The sequence below is a fragment of the Podarcis muralis genome, chromosome 17, assembly GCF_964188315.1.
Source record: "Podarcis muralis chromosome 17, rPodMur119.hap1.1, whole genome shotgun sequence".
Classification (NCBI taxonomy): domain Eukaryota; kingdom Metazoa; phylum Chordata; class Lepidosauria; order Squamata; family Lacertidae; genus Podarcis; species Podarcis muralis.
In genome coordinates, this window is record NC_135671.1 from 5431085 (window position 1) to 5444651 (window position 13567).

At 41.3% G+C, this 13567-nt stretch overlaps 1 protein-coding gene across 3 annotated transcripts in view; it reads right to left on the bottom strand.

Annotated features, from left to right (window-relative positions):
• Positions 1-13567, bottom strand: part of RNF38 (ring finger protein 38) — an 81563-nt gene that overhangs the window by 33591 nt on the left and 34405 nt on the right. For all 3 annotated transcript variants that reach the window (XM_028711527.2, XM_028711530.2, XM_028711529.2), the window contains exon 2: positions 550-620. In XM_028711527.2, coding sequence (XP_028567360.2) covers positions 550-620 — 71 coding nt within the window. The remainder of the gene's footprint in view (positions 1-549; positions 621-13567) is intronic.

Sequence of the window (13567 nt, forward strand, 5' to 3'; positions counted from 1 at the left end):
CGCACCAACAGTTTATGCTAACCACACATTTGCTATATTTGAAGAGTAGCATCAGTATAGTTAAAATCTACATAATAGGAAGCAGCTTACACAAACAACTTATCACATTTTACCCACGACGCTGCACTGCAACCACATACCCATGCGATCTCAGTGTTTGAGTGGGCCCAAAGTGAGTTTTGGGAGTGAAGGAAAGGAGACCCAAACCTTTTCTGAATCAAAGGGAATATTTATAACAGAAACTGAAAATTCCCACACACAACACTCCTTAATACTTTGCAAGGCAAAAGTAACCAAATGAGAGAAGCTTTACTTTGCGAGAGGAAGAAAATAAATTCTCTGTATACAAGTTATCACCCATCGTCACATGGGGGTGGTGTCAATAGAAAAATCAAAACAACTGACAGAAATGTACACCTTTTTAATAAAGAGCAACATCCTCTTGAGACAAATAAGCAGTTTTGCTATAAAACTTCAGCTAAACAAGACTTTCAATTGCATAAAATTGACACTTTTAATACCTGAAGGAAACTCATTTAATTTAGTTACCTTGTCACTGTCATCAGTACAGATGTGGTCTTGATGGATTAACTGGCACTGGAAGGAAGCACCAACACCACCTGCAAGTAAAGAAAGGAAAAAAATGCATTTGAAAACACAGACCATATACTCAAATCTAGCTATCATGGCTTCTGTCTTTGTGATTCTAGGACAGGAGGAAGACATTTCTTCACGAACTGCCAAAACATTTTCTCCAGATTAAGAACGTGCACTTGTTCACTGACTTAATATTTGTATTCCAAGAATACACAAGCACAAGTTAAGGGAGACATTTGTGCAATGATTACAGAACTAAGTTCTGAGATGCAGGGTTACCATTCAGAGAATCTGCTCAGCTTTTAAGGCTCAATGGAGAGGACTTAAGGGAAAGTTACCATTGCCTCCTTGCATCAGCCTACATTCACAGAGTTGTTGCCAGACTAAAGCATCAAGTATGGGCTTCTTAGAAGATATAGTACAAATGTTAGCAGATAAATAACCAAGTGTCGTGCCTCTCATGAGTTTCTCAAACTGCTATGAATTTAACAGTGGCCAATTTCATTTCCAATTGTCAATTTCAATGTAACTACTTAAGCCAGAGTGAGCCAAAGAGCACAGAACCTCTGCTATTTATTCTCCCCCAGTTTTTCGATAAAAGTCTATTCTCCTGTTTCCTTAGTCACTTTCTAAGGTGTTTCTGTAATAAAACAGGGGTGGGTGCACAACAAGAGGTTAGCACATGTCTTACCGCCAATACATTAAGATACGTGTATATATGCAGTGGTGGAAAAAGGCTCATTTACTTTTTAAACAGACCCTAAAGCAGCTTACATGGCAAGGCGAAACAAAATACTTTCACTGATTTTAATGTATGCTTTTATTCTATGTGTATATATGCACTTAACAGTATTGGTAAACTTGTGCTGCTTAAAAATACAATGTGTACTTTCTGAAATGACTAAATATAAAATGCTACAGGATACTGTCTCCACTTTCCTCTCCCCTTATAGCAAGCAATACATAAAGGTAATGTAGAATGCTTTACACTTCAAGAATTGCATGATACGCCTTTTATCAGTACCCTTTGGTTTTTCTGTTTTAACAATTCTTTCTTTTATTTTCTTTTTTATTCTGTACTCTTTTCAAAACAGTATTTTGTGCATGTAAAAAGCATGGTGTTTTGATACTGTATTTTCTCTTTAAAATTAAAGTTATTTACAAAAAAAAACACCTACTACAGGATAAAATCACCACCCCCACCCCTGATAGTAAGTACTATAGAGCTCAGTGGGGCTTACTTCTGAGTAGACATCAATAGCAAAGGTGAGCAACCTTTTTTCAGTTAAATATCTAACCTGATCTGTGTACCACACAAGATATATATAACGGTCTATTGTAGCCTTCCAGTATACATTGTGTTTTCTTATTGCCACTTGCCTTGGGCTGATCTTATGCAAAAAGGAAGAGGCATATTGCCAACTTTTAGAGCAGTCCTATAGATGGGGGTGGACATGTGACCCTAAATATGATTTCGTGCAGTCCTTGGCCTAATTTCAGAGGCCCTATGCTAGCTTATAAATTCAGATCTCTGTTCCTCCTCTAAGGAAGATAGAAGGGGTGGTGCAGAAAGAAGAAGAGGGCAAGAGGCCTTTCACAGATTATCCCTTCCAGCTCTTAACAGAGATTACAAATGTGTGGGAGAATAGTAACTAGAAGGATAGGCAATTTTATTATAATACTAAACATAGAACTTTAATTCTGAAGCACACTTTCTTCTCTGTGGCAATCTGTATATATAAAAACCTATTGAATAAGTTAGACCAGTTCTGAACTGCATGTGTATGTTCATCCCTTGAAGACACACACACACACACACACACACACACACACACACACACACAATATCTCTCAACTACAGAACAGCAAACCCCAAAGCCATCAACATGAGGACAACTGTATTAATATTAAGAGGTGTGGGCAAAACATAGCCAGTTGGTCATTGATATGGCTTCTTTGAATTGAATCTGTTGCCAAGGTATTATTTAAAATGAAGTATTTAGATTGTCATATCCTTAACACAACATTTGTGACAATCTACTTCTTAGAGACCAAAGTTTTGTGTCCATGCTGGTTTCCCCAAAACCATAGTGTAAATGACGTGGTCTTTTCCTGGACCACCTAATGTCATAAGCTCTCAAATTGTATCAAAATGTTTAAATCTAGATGCTATAAGCCACTCTTCTTGCTTTCAATACTTATGCCTGACAAGAATTTCCCTGTAACATGAAAGCTTACACTCCCAGCACACTGAAAATTATACAGACTGCTAAACAGATTTTACCAGAACATTCTTCCAAGTAAGTACAGTATCCTTCCTCCCAAAACCTAAAATAATGTCTGTTTTACATACACTTCCTATATAGGCACCTTCACTATATTGTTTTAGACCCCTGCTGAAAACCTCCTTATGTATTTCAGAAAACCTCCCCAGACATATAATTAGTTATCTATATTTGTTTTTAAAAGATTTTCTGATTTTATCCATATTTTGTTGATAATTATTTTATGTATACTTGTGAACAGCTTTGATGATTTTACGTATCAATAATTTTATTATGTACACTGCCATGAGAATTTTCCAGTTGAGCAGTCTCTCTCGCAAAGCATGGCTCTCACTTGGTGTGCATTTTTGTTTTCTTCAACTGCATTTAATTTCAAGTATTTTTAAAAAAACTATTTCAACCAAACTGTTGAAGAGGAAAAGAAACGTGATGCTTTAAAAGAGCCCTTCATGCTTTCCTCCACCCATACACTTGAAATGCCACTGCTAGCCCATGAAGCTGAGAAAATAGCTTGTAGAATGTCCTGCAGCAATTGCTACTAGTCGCATTATGCCACAGAAATTCTTTTGGTTTGGAGTTCCCTTCCCTTCCCCACATCACTGCTCTTCCCCCCTCCTTTTCCTCCCTGATCAGCACGAAGTATGGAAAAACAGTGTTCTGTTATGAAGCCACTATTCTGCATTCAGTAAAAACATGTCCAGCCCTACCCAGTACTTGGCCTCTGGATGTTGTTTGTTCATGGACTACCGCCAGTTCACATCATTTGAAGCCTGAGCCACCTCGCTAGCAAACTAGCTGGCTTTACCACAGCTACTGGAGCACAGTTCTCGTCATGGCTGCACAAAATATACGGGGACACAACAAGCTGCTTCTGGCAAGCCCAAGAGCTTGCACATGCCCAGTGGGATTTTGGCCTTGTTTTTCTTCAAACAGCTTATTCCCATCATGCCGTATCACAAGCTGCTTTTGCAAGTCCCCTCAATATTAGGAACAAAGCTTGATGTGCAACAAGGAGGGGTGCAGTTTGAGAAACAAATGTCCAAAGCCCCCTTGAATGCAGAAAGCCACTTTCCATCTTCTCTAGATCCTGACTGCTGTCTTTCAAGGAGTGTGGTTCCACCTTACAGTGGTGCCTCGCAAGACGAAATTAATTTGTTCCGCGAGTTTTGTCGTCTTGCGATTTTTTTCGTCTTGCGAAGCACGGTGTCGGGAAAGTTTTGGAAAAGCTTCAAAAATCACCAAAGTCTTTAAAAACCTCAAAAAAGGCTACCACACCACGTTCTATGAGTTGCTCCTCGAAGTCAAGTCGCAACTGTATTAACGGTGTTAAGAAAAAGGAAACAAACTTGCAAGGCGTTTCCGTCTTGCGAAGCAGCTCAAAAAACAAAAAACCCTTTCGTCTAGCGAGTTTTTTTGTCTTGCGAGGCATTCGTCTTGCGAGGTACCACTGTATTTATAAGTTAATGTTACAGCTTTCCATTCAGAATACTTAACATTTTTCACATTCAGGCTACAGGAAACTAGTTCCCCAGTGGTTCCTGGAGGGCATTCCACAGTTTGGGGTGGTGCCTTCCACTTTCCCCTTATGATTAAGCAAGTTCCTTGTCACGTTTGATACTTCTTTTGTAGCCAGATTCTCTTTGTTAGCTCTGCTCTGAAGACTTACATAGAAAGCTGTTTTATAGTGAGTCTGACCAATGGACCATCTAGGTCAGTACATGCAGGTCTGGCTCACCAAAACAATGCTTTCCCTGGAAATAATCTGTTAGGCAAGCGTTCACATAACAAGTTGACAATTTCCTATTTCTAACTGATTCCTAACCATGGAATTTTGACCCCCCCCCAAAAAAGCAAAAAAACAACAAAAATGGGAAAACTCAAAAAATGCTCTGATTTGTCCGATCGCTCCTCCTCCTTTGAATTTGGTTCATGAAACAAAGCCAGACAGGACAAATATTTATGAACAAGTCAGGTGAAAAGAGGAAGAGAGTTGTCTCATGTTGACAAATTACATCAGACGTTTTACCAATTTAGGTCTGCGATGAAACGGACTCTGGGTATGCAAAAGCTTATGACACATAAACCTGTGAGGTGCTACAAAACAGTTGCTTTTATTTCAATGCACTCCAAAAGTCTTATTTATTTTATTGTCTGTTCACATATATTCACATTAGTGATATATTCACATTAGTGGCTTGAAATTATGTCAGAATTCTGGCAGAGATAAAGGAGGGGAGAGGCAATTAAGTTTGAGGCAGAAAGTGTCTGCAGTAGTCCCCCTTTGCTACTTCAAAGCACCCCGTTGCAGGCATTTTGCAGAAAGGAGGGAGGGATTTGTGTGTAGCAAAATGAGCAGCTCCCCCCCCCCCCCAGTTATATCCAATATGGATAAAATTTGCTAAGGAACATTCTTCCAAAAAGAGATTCAGCAGGCACTCTTACTTTTGACTTTCAGTTGTCTCTTGAAGGCTGTTCTTATAACAGTAGTTCTATAAATTTTTGATTACCCAGTAGTTTAATCACTTAAATTATTATTTGTCTTGTTTTTAAATGGCATTTTATGTCTTTATGTTGTACACAACACTGATATGTTATGATGATGGTACAGAAATACTTTCTAACCAGTGGTGAGATGGGCGGTGACAACCCACGCAGGATCACATTTCTCCCCTACAGGAGAATGGGGATTTTAGAACAGCATAAGCAAAGTTATGCATGTAGGTGTGTGTGCGTGGCTGCCAGGGGTGGGGGGGGGGGGAGAGGAAAAACTGAAGGCTGAAATAGAGAAAGATAAATTAGACATGATCAAAGCTTACATATCCTCAGTGGAATTTTTGACATTATCTTGTCAACAGCAGGACCCTCCACCCCAATTTCATACCACGAAATACTTGGGAAACTACCTTCCGATGGGTGATTCCTATTTAACAAACAGAACTCCCCTGCAGTACACTTATACCGATCAAAATGTATTTTTAATGCTCTGACTTTCAAACATTCACACAGGGTGAGGAAACAGATTTGTATTGTTGCCCATGTGCACAACTCAGCTGTCATGCACCATCTGTGAAAGCCACATCTAAGTTGCAGTACAACCATCCTGTATTTAGGTGAGCAGAAAAAGTTGATACTATTTAGAATTTTGTCTCCACTTGATATTTTCAATTTTGATATTTATAGTTTTAATTTTTAAAGAAATTAACAATGAAAAGGTGAATATAGTCAAACATAATAATACAAAATAGCACCTTCTTATATGTACATTTATATTGAACGGGAGAGGGGGGATGCAGCTGGTGAACCAGACCACTCCAGCATTCATTCATGCAAGTATCTATATATGGAGTTCATATAGTATATCTGAAAACGCCTCATATTTTACATTTTACCCAGCTGCCTCTTTTAATAATGGCAAAAAAAAAATAATCCAGAAAACTATGCTCTGTGCTCCCATGAATCATCTCACCACCTTGAACACTGTCATAATAAACTCTACAGAGGAGCCTCTTCTGTTAAAGGAATGTCCTGGTCAAGTGGCCCAGACAAAATATGCCATAGCAATAGAATGCACAGTTCAAAACAGGAAACTGACAATTATTTTTATCAGTACATACAGACTTTCCTTCTAGCAGTTATAACATTAGCTCAGGGGACCTCTAACTAACTTGCTGTATAATAGCAATTCAACCCTGTTCAGAAAACAAGCTACAAACCTCCCCAAATGTGGACAGCTAGAATTGGCTTCATAGGCAAAATTTACTTCGACTGTAGACATAGGGTCGTGATATGGGGGAGGGAGAAGTACTCTAAATAGGCCAGAGGACTCTGGGAAGACAATGTAAAAATAGAGGAATGGGAGAACATTGTTATGATGCAAGGAAATAATCAGGAAAGTACTGGTGTAAGGTAAAAAGAACTGACTGAAGGCTAGAACTGATGTGGACGTTACTCCAGCTGCAGAAACACTGAGGGTCTCTAGGGACATAGGGAAGTGTCTTATACAAACCATTGGTCTATCTAGCTATATTGTCTACACATGCACTGGCAGTGGCTCTCCAGGACTTTAAACGGCAACCTTTCCCTGCCTATCTAGAGATTCACTTTAGATATTCATTAACTTCTGGCAAAGCTTCAGAGTGCTAGTTTTAGTTTACAAAGACCCAAAAGGTCTAGGACAGGGTACTGAAGAACTGCCTTCTCCCATACAAGCCCATTGACTAAGCCAACCAATCTTTCTCTAGTTGCCCCTGCCTTCAGAAATCAGGTTGGTCACTATCAGATAGGGGGCTTCGATTCCTTCTAGGGCTGTGCAATAAATTGCCATACCCTTATTGACATCGTGGTAGGTGTTTCAACAAGAAAATATACAGGTGAAAAAGAAGTGGACGCTTAACAGCTTCCCAGGGGGTAGTTCTCCTCCTCCTGGGAGAAAGAGGCTGCTTGTTCACCCCCTCCCTTGCCCGAAGATGGAGAGAGTGCTGCTACAGGTTCTGTCGCCAGGGCTCCCTTCGCCTTTACTGGCAGGGCTTTCTCAGCCGGGAAGCATGAAGGCTCTCGCTCCCCAGCCAAGCAAGGTCCCCAACTGGTGTGTGCGCATGCCAGAGGGACAGGGGCTTATTTGCGCACCTCAGCCGGGGAGCGCAAAGCCTCCTGCTCCCCAGCTGAGGGAGCCCAGATCCTCCTCCTGCTCATGTGCAAGCAGGAGAAGGATTGGGGCTTCTTCAGCCCGGAGCAGTTACAGTTTAACAGAACCCCCATCCCTGGCTTGTGCGAACCAGTGGTGGGTTAGGGGCTCCATAAATCTGCTTGGCTGAGGCGAGAGCAGCCGTGCACTCCTCAGTCAAGAAGTTTTTTAAAAAAGGAGGGAGGAACAAGCTGTATTAGTGCCTGGCCGATGCATCTTGAGTCTCACTCTGTGCTGGCATGAGGGGCAAACCGTGATGGCGGTTTCAGCCAGCGGTATATTGTTGTTGAAACAGCCAAGGCTCTGAGTCCCTCTGGCTCCAGCGGCCAGCTGAAGCTTGTTTCTGCCTCGCCTCGCAGGGCACTGGAGAGACTCAGGAGTGATGGCAGTTTCATTAGTGATATACCACTGAGTGAAACCACCATCACAGTCTGCCTCTCATACCGGTCCTGGGCAATATATTGATATGTCGCCCAGGCCTAGCAGAGTGGACTCTTTTGGTAGTGCCACCACCCTCAAAAGTGCAGGGAATGGCAGCCCAGGTGAGGACTTTCTCTATGGCAGCCCCTACATTGTGGAACCCTGTCTACAAAGGTGCATCTAGCATTTTTGTTGTACGGATTTCGCACCTTTGTTTTGTGGGACACACCTCTTCCGCTGAATTTATACAGTTTTGTTCCATTTGGAATGATTTTATGTGCAATAGTTTCAACTTTTTAAAATTGTGTATTTTATTGCTGTAATCCACCCCGGCATCTTCTGTTGAGGATGGGAAAGAAATCTTATTAAATAATCTGTCTGAATATGGATATATACCACTTCTGAAACTAGAATGTGCAATCTTTCCTCTGCTGCTGTTCTCAGAGTTGATCACACTCCTTTTGCTGCTTCTCCAGTTCACATATCAGTTGCCTCTCTGCCAGCCCTGCATTGTAAACTCCAGCCGGTTGTTGTTCACCTACTCCAATTACTGCCAAGTGAAATAAAACCTATAAGGCTGTTGAAAGTTGTTCTTTCCAGTAAACAGAGCAACTAATTGGAAACTGCCAACTACTTGAATGCTGTTTTCATTATAAGACAGTTGGCATCATTATTGCCATATTGGCCCAGAGAATAAAAATACCAGGCAACCAGCTGTTCCCGTTGTCCATAATAATTTTTCTGGAAGATCACCTGAGATCTTAAAGAATGTGTGGTTTCACCTTAAAGTTAATACAATTCTCTAGCTGTTCCACAATATCAAGACCATTCTATGCCATATCTGAAGTCCCACAATGAAGGAGTGTACATTTTTAAGCTTATAATAAAGGATATTGTTTAAGAATAAGACATGGGTTTCCAAAACCATGTACCATTTTTCCTTGACAGGTTGTGAGACCTGGAAACTCACCTCCAATATAATCAGTGACTATATGCAGAACTGAGTATATCTGGTAACTTTACATGCTAGACTGCAGTATAAGCTGCACATGTCTGAGCGTGACATTAACAATGCATGAATATAAGAAGCCCATTAGTTGTAACATACTAGCTCATGTCAGTCTGCACAGCAGCCCATGTAGCTGAATGCATCTTTACTTCTCATAACGTGAATATATATATGTTAGATGAATTTTCTCCCTCAATCCTGCACTTCTGATTCCCCAAAATGTTTTATTCATTTTGCCCACAATATTTTGAATAAAACCTTAGGTTATGACAAGTATTCTCACAAATCAGTGTTTAAGTATTAGTCATGTAAGTGTAAATTATATATTCAGCAGCACAAAAGAACCCCCCCCCCGGCAAGACCCCTTATTTTTGTACATTCTTGATGGGTTTTTGCTGCTTCTTTTTTGCTTTTAGCACAGAAATGTGGTAGCCTACAACAAAAAATAGTTTGCCATCCTCAATGACTTGTGGCCAACCTGAAGATTCTATCATCATCATCATCATCATCATCATCATCATCATCATCTTGTTAATTATTAATTTATTACTTATATCACAGCCACTCTGGGCAGTTTCAAGCATAATATAAAAATACACTGAGGCATCAAACATTAAAAACCTCCCTGTACAGGGCTGTCTTATAATACCTTCTAAAAGTCAGATAGATGTTTATTTCCTTGACATCTGATGGGAGGGTGTTCCACAGGGATTGCACCACGACCGAGAAGGCCCTCTGCCTGGTTCCCTGTAACTGCACTTTTCACAGTGCGGGAACTGCCAGAAGACCCCCAGAATGGGACCACAGTGTTCAGGCTGAACAATGGGGGTGGAGACACTCCTTCAGGTATACAACACCATTACTGAACACCTATCAATTTTCCAAGTGCTTGTTCACGACAATTGCAGAATATTTAAATACAGATGGCAGAATTCTTCACAACAGACTTCAAGTAGGTGAAACTCACAAGGTGACTTGCACCTTAAAACAGAAGTATATATGAACAAAATCAAGCAGGATTCTGTTGCCTCGCCTTGAGGATCTTATAGTAGATGGAAGTGCTTAGTACAGCAATTCACATTAATAGTCAGACAGAATGACATGCTAGGGCCAAAATGAAAAAGTTATTTCATGGCCCGTCAAACATAAATTAACTTTCACTCTCCCTGTCTGTCTTGGTCTCGCTCCAATTAGTGAGCATCTGTCCCAGTCTTGTTTTCATGAAGGGCAATATTCAAGCTCAGCGTTTACTTTTGTCTATATTATATAGATATTATATACACTTACACGTTTTCAAAGTATTACGAATGCCACTAGAAACTTTTGCCAGCATGTTTGCAAAATACCCTGGTAATGTTTTCTAACTTGTTCAACTTTCTATTACCCCATCCCAAAACATCTTAATTATTTAATATTACAGATTAGTTCTAGATATATATTTCTATATAAAAAGTCCTGCTGGTCTGAAGACATGTGGTATAGCCACCTTGCTAAATTTAAACCGGTTTGGTTCTTGTCTGTACCCATACTGCACACTGCCCGGGAACACCATGAACACCACTTTCAGTTCTTATGAAGGAAAGGTGGGATTATGCATGGAACAAATGAATGAATCAATGAAAAGCTCAAATTCACTCATTGTATTAAAAAAAACAACCCAATAATTTGCTTGCATCTTTCAAGACACTGTACAGCTTCTTTTCTCAAATCTGCAGAATTATTCCTCTACTACAAGGTACAACTACAGCTGTATGCTGTAGTTATGATTTCATTATTCAGGGTTCTGATTTTAGGACTCCAATCCCAGTATTCTGCTGAATAAACTGTTCACAAAGTGACTCTCTAGCTCCATTTCAAAATATGCAAATGAAGTGCAACCCAAGACACTGGAAATGATACATAATCAACCCCCCACCCTATCCCTGGGTCAAATCTCACTAAGGCCTTAAACTTGTGCCATCTGGCTGCCCTCCATCCGTGTAGAACAAAGCCCAATGTGTGTTTTTGTGTGTGTTTTTTTAAAAAATCTATTATTGCTTCACTGGCTCACAAGAGCCAACTATTTTAAAATCAATTATACAGATGTGGATTTCATGGCAATAATTTTTAGACAGTTAATTTTATCTGTTACCTAAGCAAAGTTAGTATAAGTGGCAATACATTCTAGAATGCGCTATTAGGCTTCAACTTATAATTAAAAAATCATCTAATGTTAATGTGAATATCTGAAGGGCAGATGCCCAGTAGTTCTATTAAGTTGTAGTACTGTATTTATTTATTAGTCATTTAATGTTGGCTTCATGTGCTGTAGAGGGAAATAAGGGGCATATGGGGCTCATCAACCAGGGAAGCTAGAATCATAGAGTTGGAAGGGACCATGAGGGTCATGTAGACCAAGCCCCAGCAATGTTGGAATCTTTCACCCAATGTGGGGCTCAAACCCACAACCCTGAGATTAAGAGTCTCGGGCTTTACCAGTAGCCCATCCAGGAGAAGGATAACCCTGATTTGAAACCTCTGCTGCCTTGCGGCTATACTCATTCATGAGAAAGGCTTTATGAATAATCCCCAAGAAAAAATCCATACCTGCTGCCTTGCAGGAGATCTTTGGGAGAAGAAAAAGCTAACAAGTAAACCCTACACAAATCCGGTGGAGTCCCTTAGGCAGTTTGATGGCACCTTGTATGCCTCCTTCTGGCAACTCCCACAGCCAAGCTGGTGCCAAGTGTATTGCTCTGCTTTCCTTTGCACCACACTGGTGAGGCCAAGAGGTCTTGTTTTCTGGGCAACCCAGGACCTCCATACACACTGCTCAGGCTTGCGCCCCAGAGAGGTCACTTCAGTGCTGCTAACGCAGCAAATCAATGTAGTTGTGAGTTACCAGTTTCTGCAGCCGCATCAGGCACTTCGATTCTCCACTGCTTTGTCTTCACCCCTGGATGCACACTCCATTGTCTCTCAAGGCAGACTGATGCCAACAAAAAGGAATGTTGGGTAGTTCAGTCGGTAGAGCATGAGACTTAATCTCAGGGCTGTGGGTTCAAGCACCATACTGGGCAAAAGATTCCTGCATTGCAGGGGGTTGGACTAGATGACTTTCATAGTCCCTTCCAACTCTACAATTCTATGATTCCAATACCAAAAAATATTCCCTGGACTACTTACAAACAGAACAAAAAATAGACTAAAAAAAATAGCAATCAATATAGTAACCAAATGGTAAGGGTTCCATAAGCTTTGATGGTGGTAGTTTGGTTGTCCAAGTATACCTTAGGCTTTATGCAGAAATGTACAGTGGTGCCCCGCAAGACAAATGCCTCAGACGAAAAACTCGCTAGACGAAAGGGTTTTCCGTTTTTTGAGTCGTTCCGCAAGACGAATTTCCCTATGGGCTTGCTTCGCAAGACGAAACGTCTTGCGAGTTTGTTTCCTTTTTCTTAAAGCCGCTAAGCCGTTAATAGCCGCTAAGCCGCTAATAGCCGTGCTTCGCAAGACGAAAAAACCGCAAGACGAAGAGACTCGCGGAACGGATTAATTTCGTCTTGCGAGGCAACACTGTACTTCAAAGCAACATCTAAACTTGCACTGTGTACTGGTACAGAATTCAAAATAGAGGCAAAAAAGGTATGAGTATCTATTAAAATAATAGATCTAACACAATATACCGTATTTTTCCCTCTATAACACGCAGATTTTTTCTCCTAAAAAGGAAGGGGAAATGTCTGTGCATGTTATAGAGCGAATGTGTGGTCCCTGGAGCCAAAAAATCAAGTAAAAGTCAAATCGCGAGTCACGGAGAAGGGAAACCTGAAAAGAGGAAGTGGCAGCTTTCCTGCATTCTGCCTCAGGGTCTTACTGCCCACCCTCCTCTGTTTCGTTGCTGTGTTTGCTCAAACGGAACAAAGAGCAGGGAAAGCCCCTCCCCTCCAGGCAAGCAGAGTGTCGTTCTTTCTAATTCCTCTCTGTGCTCCGGTGCTGCTGGGGGAGAGGGAGAGAGAGTGGGGGAGGGAGAGGGAGAGGGGGGGAGGGAGAGAGAGGGAGGGAGAGAGAGAGAGAGAGAGAGAGAGAGAGAGAGAGAGAGAGAGAGAGATGGCTGGCTTGGGGGGGAACTTTTGCCTTTCTTTCCTCCCCCCCCCCCCGTTAAATCCCTCTCCAGCATTCTTAGCCAGCTGCTTCTCTGCACACCCCTCTCATGTCCCTTCTTTGTTTTTCCTTCGCTCCCCACTTAAAATGTGGTTACAAAGCATAGATCAACATGGATCCTCAGGATCTTTGCATTGGGTCACCCCAAATTCACCATCAGATCACATAGCATGTCCATGGCTACAGCCTGCACCAAAAAGAGCACGCACCCACTGTTGCCTGGGGCTGCAATGGTGCAAAAACGTGGTTAAAAAGCATGGATCCACATGGATCCTCAGGATCTTTGCATTGGGTCACCCCAAATTCACCATCAGATCACATAGCATGTCCATGGCTACAGCCTGCACCAAAAAAACACACGCACCCACTGTTGCCTGGGGCTGCAATGGTGCAAAAACGTGGTTAAAAAGCATGGATCCACATGGATCC